Genomic DNA, 26194 nt, shown 5'->3' with positions numbered 1-26194 from the left:
CATGTAGCCTAGGCTGGCCTCAGATTTGCTCTGTAGCTGAAGATGGTGTTGAGCTTGTGATCACTCTGCCTCTCACATGCTGAGGTTACAAACATGCGCCATCCTGTTATTAGATGTAGTCAGTAGATGCTAGGATTGGACCCAGCGCTTAGAACATGCAGGCACGCACTCTGTGGTTTATCCCCAGCTATCTTTTTTTTTTTTTTAAGATTTATTTATTTGGCACACACCCTTAATCCTAGGCCTCGGGAGGCAGAGGCAGGTGGATCACTGTGAGCTTGAGGCCAGCCTGGTCTACAAAATGAGTCTAGGACAGTCAAGGCTACACAGAGAAACCCTGTCTTGAAAAACAAAAAAACAAGATTTATTATGTATTCAAAGTTCTGTCTGCATGTACACCTGCAGACCAGAAGAGGGCATCAGATCGCATTATAGATGGCTGTGAGCCACCATGTGGTTGCTGGGAACTGAACTCAGGACCTCTGGAAGAACAGCCAGTGTTCTTAATTGCTGAGCCATCTCTCCATCCCCCAGCATTTTTTAAACATTTATTTGTGTATGTTTTTTTCTCCTTTCACATTGGTTCTGAGGGTCAAACTCAGCGTGTCAGGATTGGTGGCGTGTTTTCCTCATTTAACCATTTCTTCACTTCTTCACTATAAAAACTATATTGAGCTGGGTACGGTGGCTTACGCCATTAATCCCAGCACTCAGGAGGCTGCCTAAGGCAGAAGGCAGAACTTTTTTTGAGTCAGAGGCCATCCTGGGCTACATAATGACTTCCAGACCAGCCAAGGCTACATAGTGAGACCCTGTTTTAAAAACAAGCAAAAAAAAAAAGAAAAGAAAAAAAACCTAAGTTGAGGAATTACTCATTTTCTTCCCATTTAGGACAGTGTCAACTGGGCAATTGGAAGGTAGAGGCAGTCAGATTTCTGTGAGATTGAGGCCTGTCTGATGTACATAGTGAATTCCTGGACAGTCAGGGCTTACACAAAGAAACCCTGTCTCCAAAACAAAACACTTTATTAACTTTATTATGCTCAGGTATTTTCCTTCTAGTCAATTTTTTCGCAGGGCCTTCATCATGAAGGGATGCTGAAGATCTTTTCTGAATTAGCCCGATCATGTGACTTGTCATTATGGCTATGATGTGCTGTTACAGTGTCACTGATCTGCGTGTGCTGAACTAACCAGACATCCCTGCAATGAAACCAATTTGGTCATAGTGTGTGATCTCAACTGTGTTCTTAACCTTTACTTCTAAGAGTCTGGAGGCCTTCTGCATCTATGTGCATCAACACAACCGGTTTGTAGTTGTCTTTTTTCATGTGTCCTTATGTGCTGTGGTGTCAATGTAATGCTGGCTTTATAGAGCCAGCTTGGTAGTGTATGTTGACTTTATATCTTGTTACTTTGCTCTAAGTGTCTAGCAATTCTAAGAATTTTTTTGCAATCTATTTTATGAACAGTTTGAGAAACTTCGATGGTGGCTCTTCTTTAAAAATAGAAAGCCAGATGTGACGGTGCACATCTTTCATCCTAGCACCAGGGAGGCAGAGGCCAAGTGGATCTCTGTGAGTTCAAGGCCAGCCTGGTTTAAAGAGAGTTCCAGGCTGGAAAGATAGCTCAGAGGTAAAGAACACTACTCTTCCAAAGGTCCTGAGTTCAATTCCCAGCAACCACATGGTGGCTCACAACCATCTATAATGAGATCTGGTACCCTCTTCTGGTATGGAGGTGTACATTGCGGCAAAATACTGTATAAACAACAAATAAATAATTATAAATAATTCCAGGACATCTAGGGCTACATATTGGGACTCTGTCTCTTGAAAAGTTTAATAGAGGCCAGGCACAGTGGTGCATGCCTTTAATCCCAGCACTCTGGGAGACAGAGGCAGGTGGATCTGTGTGTCTGAGGCCAGCCTGGTCTACAAAGTGAGTCCGGGACAGCCAAGGCTATACAGGGAAACCCTGTCTCAAAAACCAACAAGTAAGCCGGGCGTGGTGGCGCACACCTTTAATCCCAGCACTCGGGAGGCAGAGGCAGGTGGATCGATGTGAGTTCGAGGCCAGCCTGGTCTACAAAGCAAGTCCAGGACAGCCAAGGTTAACACAGAGAGACCCTGTCTTGAAAAAAACCAAAAAAAAAAAAAAAAAACCAAAAAAAAAAAAAAATCAAAAATCAACAAGTTTGACAGACTGGTTCCATCTGAGCTTCTCTTTGTTGGGAGACTTAATTGCCAATTTTGAGATAGGGTCTCACTGTATAGCTCTGGCTGCCCCAAACTCACTATATAGACAACGGTGTCATTGAGTTCAGAGATTTGCCTGCCTCTGCTTCCCACGTGCTGGGATTGATGGAGTATGCCACCATGCCCGACTTTTTGGGAGAGGTTCTCAGTGACAGGGACTTATTGATATACCACAGGCTTGCTAAAGAATGAAGCAGAAGCCGGGCGTGGTGGTGCACGCCTTTAATCCCAGCACTCGGGAGGCAGAGGCAGGCGGATCGCTGTGAGTTCGAGGCCAGCCTGGTCTACAAAGTGAGTCCAGGATGGCCAAGGCTACACAGAGAAACCCTGTCTCGAAAAAACCAAAAAAAAAAAAAAAAAAAAAAAAAAAAAAGAATGAAGCAGAACTTGTGATTCTTCTGCTTCTCCTTTTCTGCGTTTATTTTCATTTTAATGTGTGTGTTTTGTCTGCATGTGTGTGCCTAGGGACAGTGGGTTCACAGAGGGCACTGAATCCCTGGAACTGGAGGGACAGCTGTGAGCCCCACGTGGATGCTGGAAATGGAGCTGCAAGGGCAGCCAGCGCTCCTCACAGCTGAGCATCTTCTCCAGGCCCACGGTTTCCACCCCTCACATGCTAGAATTACAGGTGTACTACTGTGCCCAGGGTAAGCAGTGCTGCAGACTTGAGGCTTAGTCGTTGTAGGCAAGCACCCTACCAACTGAACTCTGACCCCAGACCGGGGGTGAGATGTTAACATCACCCTGTTATTCCATCAGGACCCACCTGGCCTGTGCTAGCTGATGTCTTAAGAAACCAGGACCCCAACGTTTGGCATATATTTCACTGTTACATCTTGATTTTTGTTTTTGAAGACAGGGTTTCTCTGTGTAGACCAGGCAGGCCTCAAATTCGCAGATCTGTCTGCCTCTGCTTCCTGAGTGCTGGGTTTAAGAGCATGCACCACCACACCTGCTTGTTTTATCTTCTTGCTTAATTATTCCTTTTATTAATCTGAAGTGACTTTGAAATTTTCTTCTAATTTTGGAGTTTACTTCTCAGAGCTTAGAATACCTATACCAGCTTGGTTTGGGCTCCCATTAGCATAGCAGATTGGTTACAAACAAACAACCCTCAAACATGACCCCAGTATCAGAGAATTCTGAGATACCGTCAAGAGACTGAACTTAAGAACTGTCAGGACAGAAGGACCTAAGAATTTTGAAGGTGTAATCAGTTCCATTATGCCTTTGCATCTGTCTGTGTAGACCAGTGAGGTATGTTTCTTGGACACATATTGCTGGGTCTTAGCTTCTTGGCCCAGTCAGCCTGTCCGTCTCATGGTCAGCTGAGGCCAGCTACATTTAAGACTATTATTTGCCAACTCCTGAATGTAATTTTGTCAGTTGCTTTTCAGGTTGGGTGGAGTATCTTGTTTTTCACATTGTTCTCTATTAGTATTAGAGGCTTGTTTATCTGCTGTGTGGGACATGCCACACTCCTTCCTAGTCATCTTGTGAATGTATTCCCACCCCCACCCCCACCCCCCACCCCGTGCTCTTCTGCTTGGTCTTCTTCCTGTAAGGAGCTTCTGAGTAAACGGAAACCATGAGCTGCCTTAATATGTGTTTACCTTCCATTTCCTTGTGCTTCAGATCATTCTAAACAACGGCTTGCTGAACAGTCTAGCCTGGCAATGACTTACTTTCAGGGTCTGAAGCTGACTCCATGCTAACCTGGTCTCTGCGGTAGCTGAATGATCTGGTCTTGGTTTTACAGCATGTGCCTTTGTGAGATAGTACTTTTTTGTCATAGCCTTTTCTTTCAACGTTTTTTGAAATCATTTGTATGTGTGTGTGCATGGGGGGTATATACAAATAAGTACAGTGTCTGAGGGGGCCAGAGGTGTCACATCCCCAGAAGTTGGAGTTACTGTAAGCCACCTGACACGGGTGCTGGGCAGCAGACTCAGGTCCTCTGCAGTCCTAACCTTGAAGCATCTCTGCAGCCGCACCCTGCAGCTGTCACTCTTTCCTCTTTTGCTTTGACATACATTTCTTGTGGAGGTTCTTCTGGATCCTATGCACCTATGGCTGTAAATACTTCAGGTTTATGTATTGATCCTTTTAAAAAATGTGTATATAAATCTCATCAACTCGATTTTCTATGCCTTCAATGTTCTTAGGTCCTTCTGCCCTGACAGTTCTTAAGTTTGGTCTCTTGATGGTATCTCAGAATTCTCTGATACTGGGATCATGTTTGAGGGTTTGGGGTTTTTTGAGTTTTGTTGTTGCTGTTGTTGTCTGTTGTTTTTTTGAGACGAGATCTCTCTAATGTGTAGTCCTGGCTGTCCTAGACATACAACAGGGGCTGCGTCCCAAGTGCAACCACCATGTCTGGCTGCGTCCTCTTCCTCGCTAGTGTGACCTTCTGGTGACTATGTCCGCCTCTATTCCTAGCTACCTTTCTTCTGCTTGGATCGCTCTGTTGGTGATGCTTCCTCCTGTTTTCTAATTCTTTTTGTCACTTCCAACATTTCTGCTTTTTCCTATATTCACAATTTCCTTTCTGAATTTTTATCCTTGCTGCTTTCTCATCCATATTTCCCAGATTGTAGACTGAACTCATCTGCTTGCTTGTATCCTATTTCAGGTCACTGGGCAACTCTACCACTGAGACTGTGAGACCTTCCGTCTGGCGTGTCAGCTACCTCATTGTCTTTGAGCTTCAGTAGCTGAGGAATTAGTAGTCTCTCTCCTCCCCCAGCCTCCCCCAGCCCCCCTGCCTCCCCCCCCACCCCCCCCCACCACCGAGACAAGGTTTCTCTCCTAGCCTTGGCTTTCCTGGACTCACTTTGTAGATCAGGCTGGCCTCGAAGTCACAATGATCTACCTGCCTCTGCCTCCCAAGTGCTGGGATTACAGGTGTGCGCCACCATGCCTGGCTAGAGTTAATATTCTTTAGGATGACCATGCTGCCTTCATTTTCACGCTTGCACAAGTGTCCACAGAGGCAAGAAGAGGGCACCAGATCCCACAGGACAAGTTACAAGCCTTTGTGGAATGGCTGGCTTATCATGCGGACGCTGGAATAGGAGCTCCAGCCCTTATGTCCAAAGAGCGTGTCTTTAACCAGTGTGCTAAAAGAGAGGATCAGCTCCCCTCAACTGTAATTACAGACTGAGTCGCCACATGGGGGCTGGGAACCAAACCCAGGTCCTATCCAAGAGCACCAGTGCTCACGACTGCTGAGCCAGCTCTCCAGGCCCCATTTGGACGTCTTCTTACTGGACAGTCTACTCTTGAAGGCTCAGCCCTCAGCACCGTGAGGCCAGGAACCAGACCTGAGCTGGGATGGTATCAGCCTCCTCTCTGCAGCAGAGGACTGCTGCTGCTCTTACTTCTCAGGGAGCCGCCTGCTCCTTCTGCACTGTCCAGGCTGCCTTTTACTTCCTTTGTGGATTTTGGAATAAAAGTGATTTTCTCTACTTTGACTCTCTGCCACCCACTCATATGGAGGCAGCTCCTAACCCACCATTTTACCCCTAACAGGAATTTGGGAATTTCACAAGTCTATGGATATGCTAAACTGTTTAGCTGTATAGGAGTGTTTTAGGTCAAAGAGCATCTTGCAAATTTGAATTTAAGAAGGGATGTAACAGGAGCCACAGCTCAGTGGCAGCAGCTTGCCTAACACCATCAAGGCCTTGAGCTCAATTCCTAGTACCAAAAATGGGAGGAGGTCTACCCAGGGTTCCTTAAAGGGCAGCAAGGTGACCAGAGATAACAACCTACGTCAGACTGAGGACAACACCAGCAGACAGCTTGGCCTGCCGCCCTAGGAAGCCCTGCCTATAGCGCAACTCACATCGTCACGGGTCCGCCGCAGCTGGCCGAGTTCTGTCTTGGTCCTGCTCAGCTGGGTCTCAAGGTCCAGGATTTTGCTCTGAGCTGCTCGCTCCTTGGAGAGTGCCTGCTCCTTAGTTTGTTCCACCTGCACACAAAGTACAGAAACAGGGCTACCTTACCTGCCAGAGAGAAGGCTTCCGGATCCACTGACCAATCATAGCCCACTGGCACACCAGCAGCAACATTTTTCCAAGAGCCTTGGAGCAGAAGCTAACTCGAAGGAAGAGCTCTCTCTCTCTGTCTCTGTCTCTCTCCCTTATTATTTTTTTTTTATTATGTGCATTGGTGTTTTGCCTGCATGTATATCTAGTTCCTAGGAATTAGAGCTACAGACAGTTGTGAGCTGCCATTCTTCAGATGGGAGAGTAGGCTAAGAGAGGCTGGACACAGCTGACTAGCCAACAGTGGCTGACCTGCCGCCTGGCGTCATCAATGGCGCTCTCCAACTGCCGCGCCAAGGCCCCGCATTCCCGCGTTTTCTCCTCCAGCCGCAGCTGAGCTTGGTGGATTGCCTCCTCCCTCTTGGCAATCACCTGTAGGAACTCGACATTCTGGGCGCTGGTGGCCTCCAGTTTCCTAGGTAAGAGCACTCCATGAGCCCCTGCAGTGACCTACCTGCCACGATCCACTGCCAGGGGGCTGCCGCCTCCCCTGACCTGAGAATCTCGTCACTTGAAGAATCTCCATGAATCTCCAAGGAGCCACAGGAAGAAACAGAAAGCATTTCAGATCAGCTCGGGGGCTACTGGACTGTGCAACTGCAACAGGCAGCCACAGCGAGGAGAGTGGGGGAAGTGCAAGTGTAACTGAGTGCACACAGTGCCCCTTGCACACTGTCACACAGAGGACAGCAACCTAGAGCTCACAGAGGGCCTGTCATCATCAACCCATTCCAGGAGTAAGGGAGCCCGAGGGAAGCGGGAGGACAGAGACTGAGGTCAGCACAGCTGGCAGGTGTTATCAAAACCCAGCTCAGCAGACTTCAGCTGAGCCACACAGCACCTTACGTGACAGACACTGGACAGCTGTTGCTACCCTACTTTATATGTCTCCCTGCTCTTCCAGAACACCTTCCTCTTGGAGGAACACCGCAAGTCCTGTTGAACCTAACTACATTTTGTGGGCCAGTTAGGCAGAGCAGAGGTGGAAACAGGCCACTTGCTCCAGCCCCACTCCAGGCTGGACTGGCCTCTAGGGCAACTAAGACCCTAAGCCCTCAGTTCTTAGCTCTCCGGGCTTGGTTTTTAGTTTTGAGACAAGGTCTTATTCCATAGCCCAGGCTGGCCTCCAGCTTCAGCCTTCCAAGTACTGGGAGTAGTGGTGTGCCATTACACCGGGCTCGGTCCTCCACTTACAGATGCTAACATGGTTCTGGAGGAAGAGTTCCCGGAATAAGGAGCAGCTTTCGTAGGCACCAACTATGTGCATCTGGGAAAGTTACAATCTTTCCCTGAGCTTGGCTTCCTTATAGACACCATCTGGGTAGTCCACACCTATGACCCCAGTATCCAGGGGGCAAAGGCAAGAGTGTCTCAAAGAGCCAAAACCAAATCAATCAACCAACCAAATCAGGGGCAGGCAAAATATGGTTCAGTGGGTAAAGGCGTTTACTGTCAACCCCCAGGGCCCACATGGTGGATGGAGGGAAGATGGTGTCCTCTGACGGCTACACCCACGCCGCTGTCCATGCTGGGCACAAATCAATATTAGTAAACAAAAATAGGTTTAAAGGGGATAGGACCTAGAGAGATGGCTCGGCGGTTAAGAGCACACCCGGCTCTTGCAAAGGACCCAAGCTCAATTCCCAGCACCCACATCGGCAGCTCACAACCGGCTGCCACTCCAGCTGCAGGGGATGTGCGTCTCTGGCCTCTGTGAGCACCTGTGTTCACATGTACATACACACTCCAGGACAGGCACGAATACATAAGTTAAAAATAAACCTTTAAAACCGACCGAGCTGGCACACAGATACAACTAGCTTATGTGAGAGTTAAGAAGCATCACTTCAAGGAGGTTGAGGGAGTGCTGGTCAGCAGTACAGGGGGGTTCTGGCTGCTCCGGTCAAGGCGGGCCCTGCTGGTCGGCTTGGCCTAAGCATGCCGTGAGATAATGGTGCCTGCTGGCAGACTGTCTCCGCTCACGTAGTCACACAGCATCCCTCCAGGCTGACACCCACTTCCTGTCGCCCACAATGCTTACCACTGAAATGCAAGCAGCTCTTCTTTTGAGTTCTGCCTAGCACCTTCCAGGGCCTTGAGTCCCTCAAATACTTTGGCCCACTAAGCACAAAGCAGCTAAGCGGCAGGAAGCCTCAAGGCCTAGGAGGACGACAGACACAGGACCAAGTGCCTCTAACCTCTCCAGTTCATCCACCTTCAGACTCAGCTGTTTATTTTCCTTCTGGGAAGCCTGGTGTCTCTCTCTCGCCATCTCCAGCTTGTCCCCCTGATGTTCGATCTAAAATGACAGGAACGCAGGGTGGTTTACGAGGGAATTTCTCTAAGGGCAAGTAACAAAGGAATGCTCCCTTGTCCGGGTGATGTCTTCCACACCCAGGAAGAAGGCATGGGGCCCTCGGCAGGTGTCCCATATTCGACAAACCACCTGGAAAAAAGAAGAAAGCAGGGGCAGGGAAGACCTGCTCCACCCCCCAAACCAGGAGAACACAGGCTAAATGCTGAAGACCCACAACTGTGACTCGTTCCTGATCAGAAGTGGTACCACAGGCCCCGCTGGGACTGTAGTAGACTCCAGAAGGCGTTAGCAGCAGCTCACTGTACAACCAAGCACTGAGCTTCCCCCATTATGTTGCTGGCACCACTGTTTTCGTCTCCTTAACGGGGCAATGCAGCAGGGCAATGGAAGCACTCTAACCCATCTGGGCCAGCAATTCTGAGAAGTTATCCTGAGTGTTGCGCTATGTGAGAGCCTCAGGTGCAAGCTCAAGAGACCCTGAGCACATTCAAGTCTTGAAGCCATGGGTTCGAATCCCTGTGAGTACTTAGTATCTCTGTGACACTGGAACTCACTTATCCCCTCTGGGTCTCAGGCTGCTATTGGATAACTAACCCACACAGTCAATCAGGTTCCTGGGGGATGAAATGACAGCCTGCTGGAGAGGGCGGGTGCTCAGCAGCTGATGATCAAAACAGCAGCTTCCTGTTATGGCTGCCCAAGGAAACACATCAGGAGAGGAGTGGGGTGAAGCGGTGCATGACTGCAATCACAGCGTTTCGGAGGCAGGGAGAGGATTAGGAGTTTAAGGTCGTCCTTGGCTACACAGTGCAGCCTGGGCCTGAGACCCTGTTCCCCTCCGCCCCCCCCCCAAAAAAAAACAAAACTAAAAGATGAAGAAAGAAGAGAGAAGAGAGAGATGAAAGAAAGATAGATTTTAAAAAGGGTGGAGACCTGCCCCAGTCAGACAAGAAATGAGTGGTCTATGCTGTCTGGACAGTGCAGGCAGGAGGCTCATGCCAGTAACTGAGAGACTGATCGCTTCTGGACAACAGGGCTGCTTGCTTCTGTCTCTCAGAACAGAATCCCAGGTAGTGGATCTGTGGAAAACAAGGAGAAGCAGTTAAAGCTTGAGAAAGCTGAACAAAGGACAAGCGATGGCCAGGTGTCTGCTGGGTCTCCTCTCTGTGGCTGTGGACGCAGGACAGCGGCGGGACAAGCAGGGCACAAGGAAGCAGAGCACGGGTGGCCATAGCAGGAGGACCCAAAGGCTCCCAGAGTGGCGAGGCCTACAGCTACAATCATTTTGTGCAACACGAAACGTTTGGCACACCAGACTTTTATTTCACAGCACTGATGATAGCTCACTCCTTTCAGAAATCGGCAGCCAAGAAAAAGGAAGTGGTCCTCCCTTGGGGGGCGTGCAGCTCATCTCGGTAAGCGGGACCCCGCTCGGGCCAGTTCGTGGGATCCCTTCTGCCAGTCCCTTACCCGGCTGCGCAGGTCTGAAATGATGGCTGTGAGGTCGATGTTCTTCCTCTCGTAGCCCTGCAGCTGGTCTTGGCACTCAGCCAGCTTGGCCTCCGTGATCTTGAGGATGTCAGGCAGCTGTTGTAGGTCAGCCAGCTGTGACTGGAACTGCCGGCGGGCCTGCAGCAGAAGAGGAGGCCACCGTTGACAAGATCTGACTGAGAACAGGACGGCCTTCCTCTACAGTACAGCAGGGCTGCTCCAGTCCCTGAAGACTTCGCAAAACCCACAGTCAGCAGTTGGCCAAGCAGGCTGATCTTTGCAGGGCACACTTGGACCTGCCTTGCCTCGTGCGGTGGCCATTCACTTAGTCAGCACTATCAGTGGCACCAGGATTCAGCACTGCCCTGAGGGATCTCTGCAGTTACTTTGAGTAGTAAAGCAGGCGCAGTTATAACCACAAAAGAACACTAAGGGTACAGGGATCAAACTTAGCTAAGACCTGGAAAAGCCAGGATCACAGGCTGGTCTAACGCCAAAGCCTCCAGGAAGGCAGCCGTGATGATGCAAAGATCAGGGGAATTAGAAATAGCTGGCCCTGGGCTGGTGAGATGGCTCAGCTGCTAAAGGCAAGGCTCACAGCAATAAATAAAAGAGGTAGCTCCAGCCTGGAGGCTTAGCGAGACTGAGGACCAGGGATGAGGAGACAGGCAGTGAGCTGCTCTAGAAACTAGTGGCAGAACCTGACTCAGACTGTCTCCACAGTTATTGCTAGGCAATCACTACCCACCACTCAGCCAACAACTCTGTAAGAAAACATTTACAGATGCTACACAAACAAAGATCCCAGGCAGAAGAAGAAAGGCTCTATAAATACCTGGCCATTGAGTGGATCTGAGTCCACTTAGATGCTCCAAACAAAAGGGGCCTTTTTCCTTGAGGAAAAGGCAAACACACACACTCTCTCTCTCACTCTCTCTCTCTCTCTCTCTCTCTCTCTCTCTCTCTCTCTCTCTCTCACTCTCACTCTCTCTTTCTCTCTCTCTCTCACTGTGGGGTGGGCAGGTGAGCCACACTAAGAAGCTTAGTACAGAGAAAAGCCAGAGAGGACAACAAAGAAAAAATAAGAGTGTGGTGGGAACCAAAAATCAGGTAGGGCGAAGGGCACAGGGCAGGGAAGAGAGCAGAAAATGGGGGCAGTACCGCCTCAATTTCTTTGTTCATCTCATCTTTAAGGATCTTGTTCTCCTTGTCGCAGCGCTCCAGCTGGGCAGCCACTTCATCAGCCTCCAATCTTGTTTTCATCACCTAGGGACAAAGCCACAATGGGGCTCTTGGGCAGAGCCCGGTCCTCCCACCTCCCCCGGGAGACCTAGCGACGAGCGGCCGCGTAGAGGGGCAGGCAGCCCCCGTGCTCACCTGGCCGCCCCCGGGGCTCACCTGGCCGCCCCCCGGCTCACCTGGCCGCCCCCCGGCTCACCTGGCTCTTGTAGTTGTCAATCATCCCCTCGTAGTTCTTCACCGACGCCTTCAGCTGCTGCACCTCCAGGTGAGCCTGGTTGAGCTTGTCCTCCATAGGGGCAAAGCTAGCCTGCAGAAGGGAGGGCTTGTGAGCAACAGAGACAAGGCCGGGCCCAGGGGCCTCCCGGCCCTCAGTCTGCGGCTGGACACCAGCAAACAACACGCTTCTGTAACATAGTCATTGTCATCATCGAGGGAGTCTCCTACAGTGACCTTCCAGTGGACAGAGGTAATGACAAATAAATGGGAATTCTCATTCCCAAAGCAATACGCAATCTGTAAAGGAAAGCGGGCTCAGTGCAGCCAAGTGGTAACTGGTAACGCACCTGCCTAGCAGGCTAGAAAGAAAATGAGTATAAAACACAGGGGTCACGTGCCAAGGCTCAGGAGTTGGCCACAGAACTATTGTCCTATAACTTGTTTCAGGAATAAACAAAGTATATGATGCTTTCACAACTTGCAAAATACTTTTTAAGATTAATACTATGTTGTAAATGTACTTTCAGGACAGAGGATTCCCTCTTCTCTCTCAGGTTCGTTCCTGGTACATGACTGGTTTTGCAGGATGCAGGAGTGAGAGCAAGAATGAGTGAACACAGAGGCATGAGTTTAATCCCAGCTCTCAGTGGGTCGAGGCAGGACAACTGCAAGTTTGAAGCTAGTTAAAGTATAACACACTATCCAAGACGGAAGGGCAGAAGTGGAGAGAGAAGAGAGGGAAAAGGAAAAAAAGATAAGGCTTAAGACACTGACCTACACCTTTAATCCCAGCACTCGGGAGGCGGAGGCAGGAGGATCGCTGTGAGTTCGAGAACAGCCTGGTCTACAAAGTGAGTCCAGGATAGCCAAGGTACACAGAGAAACCCCGTCTCAAAGAAACAAAACAAAACAGACACTGACCTAAAGCCAGGCGAGTTGGGACACATCTTTAATCCCAGCATTCGGGAAGCAGAGGCAGGAGGATCTCTGTGAGTTTGAGGTGAGCCTGGTCTACAAAGAGAGTTCCAGGACAGCCAGGACTCTTACACAGAGAAACCCTGTCCCAAAAAAAACAAGCAAGCAAGCAAGCAACAACAACAACAAAGGCACTTACCTAAAGAAAGGAAAGGGTTGGGAATACAGCCTCATGGTACAGTGCTGGCTAGCACGTGCAAGGCCCTGTCTTCTGTCCTCAGCATCACAGAAAAGGACAGGGAGATGGGGGGGGGGGTGAGGGGGAGGAGCACCGAGCACAAAGTAGGAAACCTCAGAGTATCCCCTGGGTGAGGGAGTGAGTGGGTTCACTGCTACCGTCAGGACAGAGACCTGTGTCTGGGAGTGTGGCACACGTCAAGTGCTCCCTCAACCTGAGCAACACCTCAGCTTCTACGATATTTTAAGCAAAAAAAAAGAAAAAAAGATGTTTTAAGCTTCTCCTATGAACTTATCTGAGTGGCTAAGGGGATACTTCCACAGACAACACTTTCAATACTACATTGTATATTCTACACAGATACACTTGGCTATAATTAAAAACTAAGTGTTGGATTTGGACATTAATAATATTATTTGAGATATGGTCTCTAAGCTGGCCTGAAACTCACTATGTATAGTCCTCCCACGCTGGCCTTCAGCTTGTGTGTCACCACTCCTAGACCCTTGGAAATTATTTTCAGTGCATCTAAAAATGCAGCACAGCAAAGATACTGTATCACAAAGCAGTAAAACTAGGAAAGACTGATAATAACAATGTTGCAGGGGGATGCAGAACAACTGCAGATGCTGACAGGTCACCAGCGCAAACAACGGAACAGCCACTCTGCCATATGCTAGCATCCGCTAAGGTTGAAGCCCCTGATGACTTGGCAATTCTATTACAAGTGTAACTAACTATATGCACCCCAAGAGATGTCCACAGCACCCCACGAACAGCCCAATTGTCCACTACCACTACAGATAAACACTAGTAGATCCAGCTCACAGCTCCCACCTACAGCACTGGGGAGTGAGCTGCACCAGTGCACAGCCTCTAGGGTGCCGGGGAAGTCCACGCAGATGGGTTTGAGATGACCCCGTCAGCAGGGTGCTTGCAACTTTCAGAATGACTGAAAAACTGTTTACTTTATGAAAATTTAAGGGTTTATGTACCTCTCCATGTCAAACTTTCTTAAAATTATCTTGCCTAACAAAAACTAAAATCAGAAGTGAGGGGGAGGGATGCGGGGTGGTCGCCTCTCTTCAGGTGTTAGGTGTCTGGCCTCGTGAATTAGGGGTGAGTTAAGTTAGGAGCCTGTTTGGAGTTTGGGTTTGTTTCAGACAGTTCTCACTCTATAAGTGAGGTTTAAGTCAAATTAATAAACTTTCAGTGATCTTCCTGCCTCAGTTTCCTCAGTGCTGGGATGACAGTTGTGTGCCACCACATCCAGGATTTAGAGACAGCTGGGTGTACAGAATCATTGTCAATCTCAAATCTCAACTCCAAATAGTTCCTTGGACAAATCCTGTTATGACTCTCTTTAAGCCTTGCTTGCTTTATCTTTGGCCTCAGGCCCAATTTCCTTATGGGCCCAAACCGGGCAACATACATTTGGAAGGCCACAGGGGAATGTGTGACATCCCCAGCAGTTCCCTCGAGAGCCATGACTAGACCACAGTCCATTCTGCCAGGAACACACAGCACGTACGCAGGCATTTCACATGAGCTACCACATGCTTGGCAGGACTCAGCTACCCACTCAGAGTGCGCAACAATATACACTGATTACATGTCACCCCTAGTAAGGGGCAGCAGTGGGACTAAGGCCAGAGCTGCCAGAGACCAGAGCACTCTCAAGACGCCTGGCTCGTCTGCGCCCACTGAGCCCGCTCCCAGCGTGCATCCAGACCTTGAGCCTTTCGTTCTCCAGCTTGAAGGCAGAGTACTCCGCAGTCTGCCGGTGCAGTCTCTCCACCAGGCTGTCCCGATCTTCCCGCATCTTCTCTTCCAAGCTTTGTTGTTGGTTTACGAGATCCGTGACCCGGCTGGAAGAGGAGCAGACGATCAATTCCCAGATCTTTGCAGGAGTGGAGTTCACCCCACCAGAGACCATTTCTACCTTGCGGCATGCTGCATAGCTGCTCCCCAGTCTCCAGGGCAACATGCAGCGTCCCCACAGCAGTGTCCCACCTCTACCCAATGTCTTCCAAGAACTGCCCCGTGGTGCTTCCTCTGGAAGCTGTCTACATTTAGCCAGGATGACTGTGAAGAATGCCCAGTCTATCACTGTGCAAGGCTGAGACACGGTCCCTCCCAGCTGTCAGCACCAGCAGCCAGCCCTCCCATGCCTTCTTCCTGTTAGGACAGGTTACTCTGAGATCTTCCCCTCTCCACTTCCAGGTTGGTAGTTGCTAACAGCTGCTCAGACAGTCCTCAACCCAGGCACTTGGCACGTGTGGCAATGTTCCTGTGTGTGCACACCTGGCTAGTGAAAGGAAAACTATGACGGCTATGCAAGAGCGACTCAGGTGACAATGAAGGAGCCACTGGCAGCTGGCTTCCCGCCTACTCCCCCTCCTTTGTGGGCACACAGCAGGACTGTAGAGACTGCACAGCCTCACTGGAGTTCCAGGGCTCGGGGGCTCACACACCTCAACCTCACACCATCACACTGCTCTTGGGGATTTTGTTCGCTGGCTTGGTTTCATTTTGCTGTTTTTCTGAGACAGAGTGTCTCAGTGTAGCCCTGCCTGTCCTGGAACTCACTCTGTAGACCAGGCTGGCCTCGAACTCAGAGATCCGCCTTCCTCTGCCTCCTGAGTACTGGGATAAAAGGTGTGCACCACCACTGCCCAGCTGCTTGGAGGTTGTAGTTTTTATTATTTGGGGGTGGAGGTGGGGGGGCTTCTCACATACTAGCCAACTGTTTCACTGAGCTATGACCCAGCTGTGTTCTTAGTGCTGTTCACACAGAAGCTGTCATGTAGCAACCACTGAGTGAGCACTGACCGGGCCTAAGCCAGTGCTCGGCACCTCACCGGCAGAATGCTCCTGACCCTGTAAAGGCGGCTTCAGGCTCCCCGTCAGGACGTCACTTCTTCAACCCTCCTGTTCACGCATCCTTCCTTACACCAAACAGAGCATCCCTTGAGAATGGCGCCTGACACATGGCAGGTTCTCAGCCTGTGACGCCCGGCTGAGTTGAACGGGACACAAGCACTTCCCAAGGAAAGCTTTCCTCAAGTGGGAGGCTGCTAGCTCCCTGGGATCCCCATTTCCTTGACCAAAGAAGCTGATGCATTTGTAGACCCGGGGCCTCGAATGGAGCTCAAGGCAGGTAACGCATTTTCCTTCTTCCAGCTGGAGCCCCAGATTCAGCACACAGGCTGGCAAGTGAGAGCTGTCCCACATATACCCTTCCACTGAAGGAACAGCGGACTACGGCAAACCAAGCGGGTCAAAGTCAGTCACCCACACCCTGGAGGCTACTGCTGCCTGTCTCCCTGCCACACCTTTGACCTGTTGGCAGGCAGCTCTGAGCAGACCCCAGAGAAGGCACAAGAACCAGCTACACCATCCCCCGCCAAGGTCAAGCAGGACAACTACATGCCCGTGTCCTGGTGCACAGAGGAGGGCCAGGCTTGGGCCTCTGTGCTGGGGAAGCTTATCCCCGTGAGCATACTTGTGGCTGTTTGCGGTTCAGGGGGTGGAGACCAGGGCCTCCCAAATGCGAGGCAAGTGGTGTGGTGGCCCAGAGCTAGAGCCAGAGTCTAGCCCAAGGCTGCCACATCTTAGCACAGGTTACAATTCCAAGCTGCAGGGACCACAGCCTGATGAGTTTGAGGCCTCAGGGCACCGTGCTCCTTCCACCTGCCCCTCACGCCCCTCACACGCAGTCTCCTCTCGTAACACAAAGACATACTCATTCAGGACGATGATTTCCAACTCCAGGTCGCCTTTGTCTTTCACAACCTGGTTGTAGCGGCTCCTCCATGACTCCAGAGTAGATAAAGCTTCAGCGACATAAAGGTCCTGGAACACAGGACAGCAGGCTTATCAGCTCGGTGTCCACACAGGCTGAAGGGAGGCAGGGTGGCCTAACAGCCCCAGCCTTCCTCTTCTGCCTCTCTCAAGGTCAGAGGATGCTGGGAATGGTACAGAAGAGCTCCCGGGCACGCAGCATCCCACTGCATCCTGTGGGCAGATCCCGAGCCATCCTTTCCTCAAGATGGATGTGCTAGAGCGTCCTAGCACTTCAGCCAGGTGCCTTTCCCAGCCACGCCCCTCCCAGCTCATCCACCCACCGGGAGGCCAGGCCTGTCACCTTGTCAGCGAGCTGCACGTGCAGCTGCTCGGCGTACTCCTCACTCTTCTCCGCGCGCTCCTTCTGGGCTCGGATGGCCTTCTTCAGGGTCTCCTTGTCTCGGTCTCCCTTCTGCTTCAGTTCCTTCAGCTGCTCCATGATGGCCTCCACTTCCGCCTTGTGCTGGTTCCCACTGCGCTCCAAGTTCTGGAAGGAGACAGAGGAAGGTAAGAGATGGGAATACAGCTAGGAGACATGGCAGAGGAGGAGAAAATGTAAGAACTCTGACCCTCCTAGGACAGACACCAGCACCATGGTGCCACCCCTCATGCCCAGGTCTCTCTGACCACAGAGAGCTTTTTAAAAAAAAATATTATGTATACAGGGCTCTGCCTGCATGTACACCTGCAGGCCAGAAGAGGGCATCAGATCACATTATAGATGGTTGTGAGCCACCATGTGGTTGCTGGGAATTGAACTCAGGACCTTTGGAAGAACAGCCAGTGCTCTTAAGCTCTGAGACATCTCTCCAGCCCCCCTACAGAAAGCTTTGTTTTTGTTTTTCAAGATAGGGTTTCTCTTTGTAACAGTCCTTGCTGTCCTAGACTCACTTTTGTAGACCAGGCTGGCTTCAACCTCACAGCATCTGCTTGCCTCTGCCTCCCAAATGCTGGGATTAAAGGCATGCACCACCATGCCCAGCTTCCCATAGAGAGCTTTTAAAATCATCAGATACCCAAGTCACCCAGAGCAGTCAACTTGGGAACCTGGAAAGCATTTGAGACTACTGACTTTCCTTAGGTAATCACGAGAAATCTAAGAGTGACAGCCTCTTCCTGCCCCAGCCAGGAGCCCGCAAGCACCTTGATCTGCATGCACAGGCGACTGTTCTCAGCTTCTTTGCACCGAAGCTGTGCCTGTAGATGTCCACGCATGGACTCCATGGACTTGGAAAGCTCAGACGCTGTCTTTGCTTGAGCCTTGAGAGACAGAGAAAGGGATGGAGGCGGCTCCCGCATGGCAGTGTGCTGAGTGGGCTCCTCCCCCGGCGGGTGCTGGCCGCAGTACCTTCTCGCATTGTATCTCCTGGAGGAGCTCTTCCACTTCCTTGTCCTTGTCTTGCAGCAGTAACAGCAGGCGCTGGGGAAGACACACAGTCACGGGCCTCCGACCACCCAACACGGTCACGGGCCTCCGACCACCCAACACGGTCACGGGCCTCTGACCACCCAACACAGTCACGGGCCTCCGACCACCCAACACGGGCACCCGGGCGAGCCAACATTATTGTTTTGTTTTGTTTTGTTTTTCGAGACACGGCTTCTCTGGGTAGCCTTGACTGTCCTGGAACTTGCTCTATAGATCAGGCTAGCCTTGAACTCAGAAATCCACCTGCCTCTGTCTTCTGAGTGCTGGCATTAAAGATATGTGTCTCCACACCTGGCTCATAATAATTTTTAAATATGACAATGAACATATGTTTCTCAGCTTAAAAAAAAAAAGTGATGCTAACTGGAAAATATACAAAAGCGCAAAGCTCAAAGGATCCCTAAGACGTTCCTGCCCAGCAAGAGCCACACATCATTCAAAATGAATCTAAAATGCATTTTGTTCTGTAATCTACAAATCTCATGTTTATCTACTGTGACTAACTCTTCAACATCTTTTGAAACAGCTCGGTGTGCGGAGCATCAAGTGCCCTCAACTCCCACTCCTTCCTCAAAGCTGCACTGTCGCTCCTCTTTCCCTCTCTTCTGGCCTTCCAGATGGCTTATTAAGAAAGCACTCTGAGACCGTGAGGGCTGCTGAGCTGGGGAGAGGTACACACAGGTTGGCATCTTCCACAGTCATCACTAGTCAGGCAGCAAGGCCTTGACTGCCTCTGGTAGGACACAAAAGGCCACTTAATACCAGAAGCTCCGAAGCCGTGGAATTAAGACGCCTGAGGAATTATAAGCCCAGGCCTGCCAACAGCTCCCCAGATCCTCTGGCCACAGCCTTCCCCATTTGTCTCCTGCACTCATGAACTAACATGCTGAACAGCTTCCAGTTCCACGGAACATGCAGCCTTGGAAAAGAACCCTCAAATAGGGGTTGCGAAACAAAAAGGTATGGACTATTTTTTTTCCTTTTGAAACAAGGTCTCTATTCTGTAGCCCTGGCTGGCCTCAACCTCACAAAGATCATCCTGCCTCTGCCTCCAGAATGCTGGGATTAGAGGTGTGCGCTACCACATCAGGCAGTGTGCACTTTTTGACTGCTGGGAATCCAAAAAAGAAACCCAGATTTAAGAGGGCCAGGAGACTAATGCTGAGTCATGCTGGTGTCTCACTGTGTGCAGCAAAGTGCATGTCAACCCATTGTATAGATCACAAAATACCACCCAGAGAAAGTGCCAGAACACGGCCCCAGCCCTGCTCTGGATTCAGCATCTCCATGCATGGACCCCTCTGGACCCCAACCGTTGCCTGGCTGCAGTTACCGCTTTCTCTGAGTCCGCCTCCGCCAGCCGTTTCAGTAATGTACCTTGTTGCTCCATTAGTCTGTCGGAATCCTTCAGAATGGTTAGAAAAGAACCAAGGTTTAAATAAATACAGTGATGATGTCTCACTAACTCTTTTATTTTCCCCAAACTATATTTCTAATCATACTAGTATATATTAATCCAGTCTTGTTATAAAGTCATGACTGTTAGTAAAAGCTCAACACACATTGCCACATCCACCCTCCAGATCTCTAGACCACTGGTTTGATAGTGGGCCTTCCCAACCCTTTTCTATTAAGTTACCTTTTTTTTGGCCGTCCTAGAACTTGGTCTGTAGACCAGGCTGTCCTCAAACTCTGAGACCCACCTGCCTCTGCCTCCCGAGTGCTGGGATCACAGGCGTGTGCCACCACACCTGGCTTGTGTAATTCATTTTACTTTTAATGCTCTTTTTAAAAATTAGATTTTTTTCACCCTCTTATGTATATAGGTGTTCTGCCTACTTGTATATCTGTGTACCACATATGTGCAGGGCCCATAGCCAGAAGAGAGCGTCAGGTCCCATGGGACTGAAGTGACAGGTGGTTGTGAGTGACCATATGTGTGCTGGGAATTAAGTCCAGGAGCTCTGGGCCAGGCGTGGTGGCGCATGACTTTCATCCTAGCACTCGGGAAGCAGAGGCAGGCAGATCTCTGTGAGTTTGAGGCCAGCCTGGTCTACAAAGCAAGTCTAGGACAGCCAAGGCTACACAGAGAAACCCTGTCTTGAAAAACAAAAACAAAAATCCAGGACCTCTAGAAGAGCCATCTCTGCAGCCTCAGTGTGTATGACTATTTAACCTGCCTATATGTGTGTGTACCAAATGTGTGTGTGGTGCCCATGGAAGTCAGAAGACGGCATCAGGACCCATGAAACTTATTATAGATGATTGAGAGCCACCCATGCACGCGGAGAACAAACTCAGGTCCCTGCAAGAGCCATGAGTGCTTTAAAATCACTGAGCCACTGCAACAGCCCCTTCACTTTATTCTAGGTTTTTGTCTGTTTTCTTATGTATATAAATGTTTGCCTGCACATATGTCTGGGCATCACATGCATGTAGTACCTACAGAGGCCAGAAGAGGGTATCACATGGTTGTGAGCCACCTTATGGGTACTGGGAACCAAACACAAATCCTCTGGAAGAGCAGCAGTTGTGCTTAAACACTGAGCCATGTCTCAGCCCTCTCTACATTACATTAGGTGCACCTACAGACATTTTCACCTTTTCTTAAGGGAGTAGGCAGGGACTAACATGCAGTTTCTAAAGAATGGTATAATTGGGACTGGAGAGATGGCTCAGAGGTTAAGAGCACTGACTGTTCTCCAGAGGTCCTGAGTTCAATTCCCAGCAACCACATGGTGGCTCACAACCATCTATAACACAATCTGAAGCCCTCCTCTGGCCTGTAGGCAGATATGTAGATAGAGTGCGCTCGCAGGCACAGACACACACAGACAGACAGACAGACACACACACACACACACACACACACACACACACACACACACACACGCACATCATAAAAAATACATATATAAAAAAAAATGGGGGCTGGAGAGATGGCTCAGAAGTTAAGAGTACTGACAATTCTTGTAGAGATCCAGAGTTCAATTCCCAGCAACCACATGGTGGCTCATAACCATCTATAATGTGATCTGATGCCCTCTTCTGGCATGCGGGCAGAGCAATGTGTACATAATAAAAAATAAACCTTTAAAAAAAGAAGGCTGGGTGGTGGTGGCTTACGCCTTTAATTCCAGCACTGGGGAGGCAGAGGCAGATGGATTGCAGTAATTTCAAGGCCAGCCTGGTCTACAAAGCAAGTCTAGGACAGCCAAGACTACACAGAGAAACCCGGTCTCAAAAAACAAACAAACAAACAAACAAACAAAAAACCCGATGTAATTTAGAAGGCAGTGGTGGTGTACTTTAATCCCAGCACTCAGGAGGCAGAGTCAGGTGGATCTCTGGGAGTTTGAGGCTAGCCTGGTCTACAGAACAAGTTCTAGAACAGCCAAGGCTACACAGTGAAACTCAGTGTTAAAAACAAAGCAAAACAAAACAAACAAACAAATAAACCAAATACCCTCAAATGATGTCTGTGTTATTTTATGAGGTCAGGACACAGCCATGGTATCATTTATGTGTTACAACCTGAATTTTTGGTTTGGATTTGTTTGTTTTGAGACACTGTCTCACTCTGTAGCCCAGGCTTGCCTAAGACTCACTATGTAGCTCAGGCTGGCCAAAACTCTTCGATCTTTCTTCCTCAACCTGAATGCTGAGATTACTAGGTATGCACCACCATGCCAGCCTTGCAGTCTGATTTCTCTTTTAGATTTTATTTTACGCATATGACTGTTTTGCCTATATAAATACACGTGTGCTTAATTCCTGTGGAAGTCAGGAGGTGGCATCAGATTCCTTAGAACGTGAGTTATAGATGGTTGCTAGTCACCACATGAGTGCTAAGAACCAAATGTCTTTGGCTACAAATAGTGCTCTTAATCTCTGAGCCATCTCTCCAGCCTCACCTTGTTTTGTTTTGTTTTTAAAGAAAGCTTTACGGAGACATACATAATTTGAATGCTATACAGTTAATATCATAAAGTGTAGATTACAGTGACTGGCGCTTAATGGCACTACACTGGGTACACACAGGCCATTTGCTCAAACAGAACTCATCTGCTCCCATAACACGAAAAGTGAGTGAGTTCACTGTGCCGACCATTTCCCAACACATACCTCACCTACCCTACACCTGCAACATGTACTGTTCCTACTGGTCAATTACGCCAGCCCTCCCAGCCTTTTACATCACTTCTGGGGATTTGAACTCATGTCCTCATACTTCTATGGCAAGCATTTTCACCATCTGAGCTACCTCCCTGGCCCACTTTGTCTCTTAACCTTCCATTACACGAACTCCTCGTACAGTTTGGGCAATGAGACTGTGCTTGGCTTTAGACTCTCAGACAACGAGGCACAGACACTGCTGGCATGGAGAGTGGTTCCTGGTGTGACACCAGGAAGAGGGACACAGCAACTCGCATGTCCCCTGCAGGAGCTGAGTGTTCACTGCCCTGCTCTTGCCAGTGCTCGGTAGGCAAGATCTTTGCCAGCAACAGGTGTGCTGTTTTAACTTACACTTCCCTCATTACCAGGGAGGCACTGCATCTTAAGACTGCTTTCCCCTGCCCAGTTTCTCATTTCCTGCCTCTCTGTGACTGCCCCCAGTCTGCTTCCTGACACCCAAATAAAGCATCCCTTGAAGGAGGCTCACACTTGTTCCTGCTGATTTCCCAGGTCCCCCATGCCGTTCCTAAGACCCAGGAACTGACGAGGGAGAGACAGCGCTGAGCACCTGGGAGGCTCATGGAGGAGGACAGCCTGAGCCACACAGTGAGAAGAGGCCTCAGGAGGAGAAGGTGAGAGCAAAGCAAAGGCCTACAGCTGCTGCCTCCAAACACGCCTCTCAGCTCTCCTGCACCATATGCATTCCCTAACCGCACCTACTCCAGGGGGCGCTCTCTCACATCACAGCTGAGGGTGGGGGCTGAGGCCACACAGCTGCAAAGGGCAGTTGGGCCCTGAAGTGGACCCAGAATACAAAGACAGAACGTGACCCTGAGCCCCACAACACAGAGCTTGCATGCCCTGAGTTAAGAACTCAAGGTGGGGGCTGAAGAGAGGGCTCAGAGGCCAAGAGCACTGACTGTTCTTCCAAAGGTCGGATGTTCAATTCCCAGCAACCACATGGTGGCTCACAACCATCTATAATGAGATCTGGTGCCCTCTTCTGGTGTGCAGGGGTACATGCAGACAGGACACTGTATAAATAATAAATCCTTTAAAATGTGAATATTCTTTGTATAATTAAAAAACAAAAATAACAAAGGACTCAGGCTGCTAAGTAGCCCTATCCAATAGGAGACAGACTCTAGGATAATAGAGATTACATCATCATAAAAGGAGAAAACTAAACCTGCTGTGCACACTTGGAATCCTAACAATCAGAAGGTGAAGGCAGCCATGAAAAATTGGAAGCCAGGGCTAGAGATGTGGCTCAAAGCCTTAGTGCTTGCTGCTCTTCCAGAGGCCCCGCTCCCCTGTGGCAGCTTACAACTGTATTCCAGCTCCAGGGGATCCTAGGCTACTCACCTTTGGCCTCTTAGGGTACTGCACTCACATGCACCCACCCACCCCTACACATACACAGCCACTCACACCCACAACCAACCCCCCCCCCACATCACACACAATTAGAAAAATCTTGAGCCGGGCATGGTGGTGCCTTTAATCCCAGCACTCAGGAGGCAGAGACAGGCAGATCTCTGAGTTTGAGGCCAGCCCGGTCTACAAAGCAAATTCCAGGACAGCCAGGGCCACATAGAGAAACTCTGTCTCAAAAAAAAATAATAATAAATAAAAAAAAAAAAAAAAAAGGAAAAAAGGAAAAAGAAATAGTAAATCTTAAAAAAAAAAAAAAAATGTAGGTCAGGGACTGGAGAGATGGCCAGGCCATTAATAGACAAGGATTCTGATGGCTGGGCGTGGTGGGGCACGCCTTTAATCCCAGCACTCGGGAGGCAGAGACAGGTAGATCATTGTGAGTTCAAGGACAGCCTGCCAAGGCTACACAGAGAAACCCTGGGGGGGGGGGGGGGAGAGGGGAGGGTCCCAGAACCCACTTGGAAACTCTAAACTGTCCTTAACTCCCAAGTCCAGGAGACCCGATGCCTTCTTCTAGCCTTTGAAGGAGGTACCAGGCATGTGTGTGATGTACAAACATAAATGCAAAAAAGAAAAGTGAAGGCTAGCCTGGGTTACACAGACAACAAAGTCTAAAGAAGACCCATCTCAAATCAAAACCAGAGCCAAGGGCTTTGCTTGCCACCCAGCTTTTAAGACAGAAACAAAAAGTTCAAGAATGCAAGGTTACACTTTAGCTCCCCATTGAGACCCTACCACAATCGCAAAACCAAATCAAAGCTGAGAGTCATGGTGTCCACTTGTAATCAGGAGTTCAGGGCTAGCCTGGGTCTCCACTGTAAATTCCAAGCCAGCAAGGGCTACTGAGTGAACATCTCGTATTAAACAAAACAAAACAAACACAAACAAAGAAAACCCTCCCCCTGATCCTCACAAAAGAGAACAAAATCAAAATGGCCATCGTGAGGCTTTCTAAAAGTGCCACGCCCCTCCCAGGAGAATTTACCAGGCACCTGTCACAAGCCAGAAAGGATGTCAGTCCGTCAGTTCTCACACATAAGTTGTCATGTTTGTACAACCCCAATTGGAGGGTGTCCCCCCACTTTATGGGGAGAACTGAGGAAAGAATTACCTGCCTGAGATCACCAAGTTGAAATTAAACAAGTATAACAATTTTAGAGAAAATGACAGCTATAACTAGCATTACTGAAAACAATGTAGTACACTATTTATTTATTTAGAATTTGGCTGTAACTAGCAACATTAATAGAAATATCCTATAGAATATCTATCTATTTGTTCATTAGAAACAAGCTCTAATCACTGGAAGTCACTGTGTAGCCCAGACTGACACACACTTGGCGGTCCTCACAGCTCCCAGGCCTGTGCTGTCATGTCCATCCAAGGACAGTTCAAGCACAGTAGGATGACAGACATGAGCACAATGTGACAATTCAAGTGTCCTCAACAGCAGCAATCCCTTATGATGAGAACAGAGCAACAAACACCCAAGCCCTAAGGAGCAAAGCAATGTCATTAAAGTAGTAGTGGGGTATGGTGGCTGACACCTGCAATCCCAGCACTTACGAAGCTGAAGCAGGGGGATTGCTGTGGGCTTGAGGCCACAGACTGAGTTCCATGCAAGCCTGGGCTAAGGAATGACACCTTTGTTTCAACCAACATGGTGTACAGACACACACGCAGGAAAAATACCCATATACATAAAAGAAAATAAAAAGAAAATAAAAAATATAGCTTCCCTTTGAGGAGAAAATTATCACAAATGGAGACACAAGGGACACATTGGAAGCTGGGCAGTGAGTACAGCATTTTTATTAGTTGTTATGTGTGCCTCTGTGTGTGTGTGTGTGTGTGCACATGCATGCTTGTGTTGTGTTTGTGCGTGTGCGCGCACATAAAACAAACAGAAACCATCTGATACGCTCTTTCAGGAATGTTGACTGAGCTGGAGATGTAGCTCAGCATGGAGCTCTTGTCTAACATGCACGTGCGTGGTCTCAATCCCCAGAACCATGGGAAAACACAAATGTCTGCTAACCTGGCAGTGTTCATAACCCCAAGGGCCAACCCTATTGGAAAGCCACTGATGAACGAGTATGGACACAAATGCATATGGACTACCCACCATCATCCTGTGAACATGGGGTGTCTGCCATTTGTGACAGCATGGCTGAACCTGGGGAACACAATACTAAACAAGGCAGACAGACAGACGAAGGCACCATCACCTCCTGCACTTATATTATATAGTCTGCAAGGGTTTAAACACAGGAGCAGAGATGGGTAGCAACCAGACGGAGGAGGTGAAACTGGTAAGATACTGTGCAAAGACTCAAAATTTCAGTTACAAGGCTGGAGAGATGGCTCACACCTGTGCGTGCACACACAGACACACACACACACACACACAGACATATACAAAGTAATCTTTAAAAAACAATTCAACTACAAAATAATATGTTTAAGAGACCCACCATGCAACATAATGACTCTTGTAATATAGTATAAAAAATGTTGAAAGCACTGTTACTATAAAAAAAATTTAAGTGTTGTTACCACAAATGTGAAATGTATGTCCTA

The 26194-nt window shown here is 49.1% G+C and overlaps 1 protein-coding gene across 18 annotated transcripts in view; it reads right to left on the bottom strand.

The window, feature by feature from the left end:
• The window catches only part of ODF2 (outer dense fiber of sperm tails 2), a 46234-nt gene that overhangs the window by 2343 nt on the left and 17697 nt on the right, over window positions 1-26194 (bottom strand). For 13 of the 18 annotated variants that reach the window (XM_084799333.1, XM_084799323.1, XM_084799320.1 and 10 more), the window contains 12 exons: window positions 19335-19406; window positions 17921-17992; window positions 17716-17832; window positions 16874-17059; window positions 16472-16581; window positions 14459-14594; window positions 11554-11664; window positions 11277-11381; window positions 10095-10253; window positions 8506-8606; window positions 6560-6722; window positions 6106-6231 (listed from right to left, as the gene is read on the bottom strand). In XM_084799333.1, coding sequence (XP_084655459.1) covers window positions 6106-6231; window positions 6560-6722; window positions 8506-8606; window positions 10095-10253; window positions 11277-11381; window positions 11554-11664; window positions 14459-14594; window positions 16472-16581; window positions 16874-17059; window positions 17716-17832; window positions 17921-17992; window positions 19335-19406 — 1458 coding nt within the window. Of the gene's footprint in view, window positions 1-6105; window positions 6232-6559; window positions 6723-8505; window positions 8607-9924; window positions 10254-11276; window positions 11382-11553; window positions 11665-14458; window positions 14595-16471; window positions 16582-16873; window positions 17060-17715; window positions 17833-17920; window positions 17993-19334; window positions 19407-26194 lie in introns of those variants that run through there. The other 5 variants (XM_084799325.1, XM_084799326.1, XM_084799328.1 and 2 more) reach the window with 1 other exon arrangement.

The sequence above is a fragment of the Acomys minous genome, assembly GCF_964271855.1.
Source record: "Acomys minous genome assembly, chromosome: 10".
Lineage (NCBI taxonomy): Eukaryota > Metazoa > Chordata > Mammalia > Rodentia > Muridae > Acomys > Acomys minous.
The sequence above is the reverse complement of the archived record's forward strand: the minus strand, read 5'-3'. Positions and strand labels throughout refer to the sequence as shown.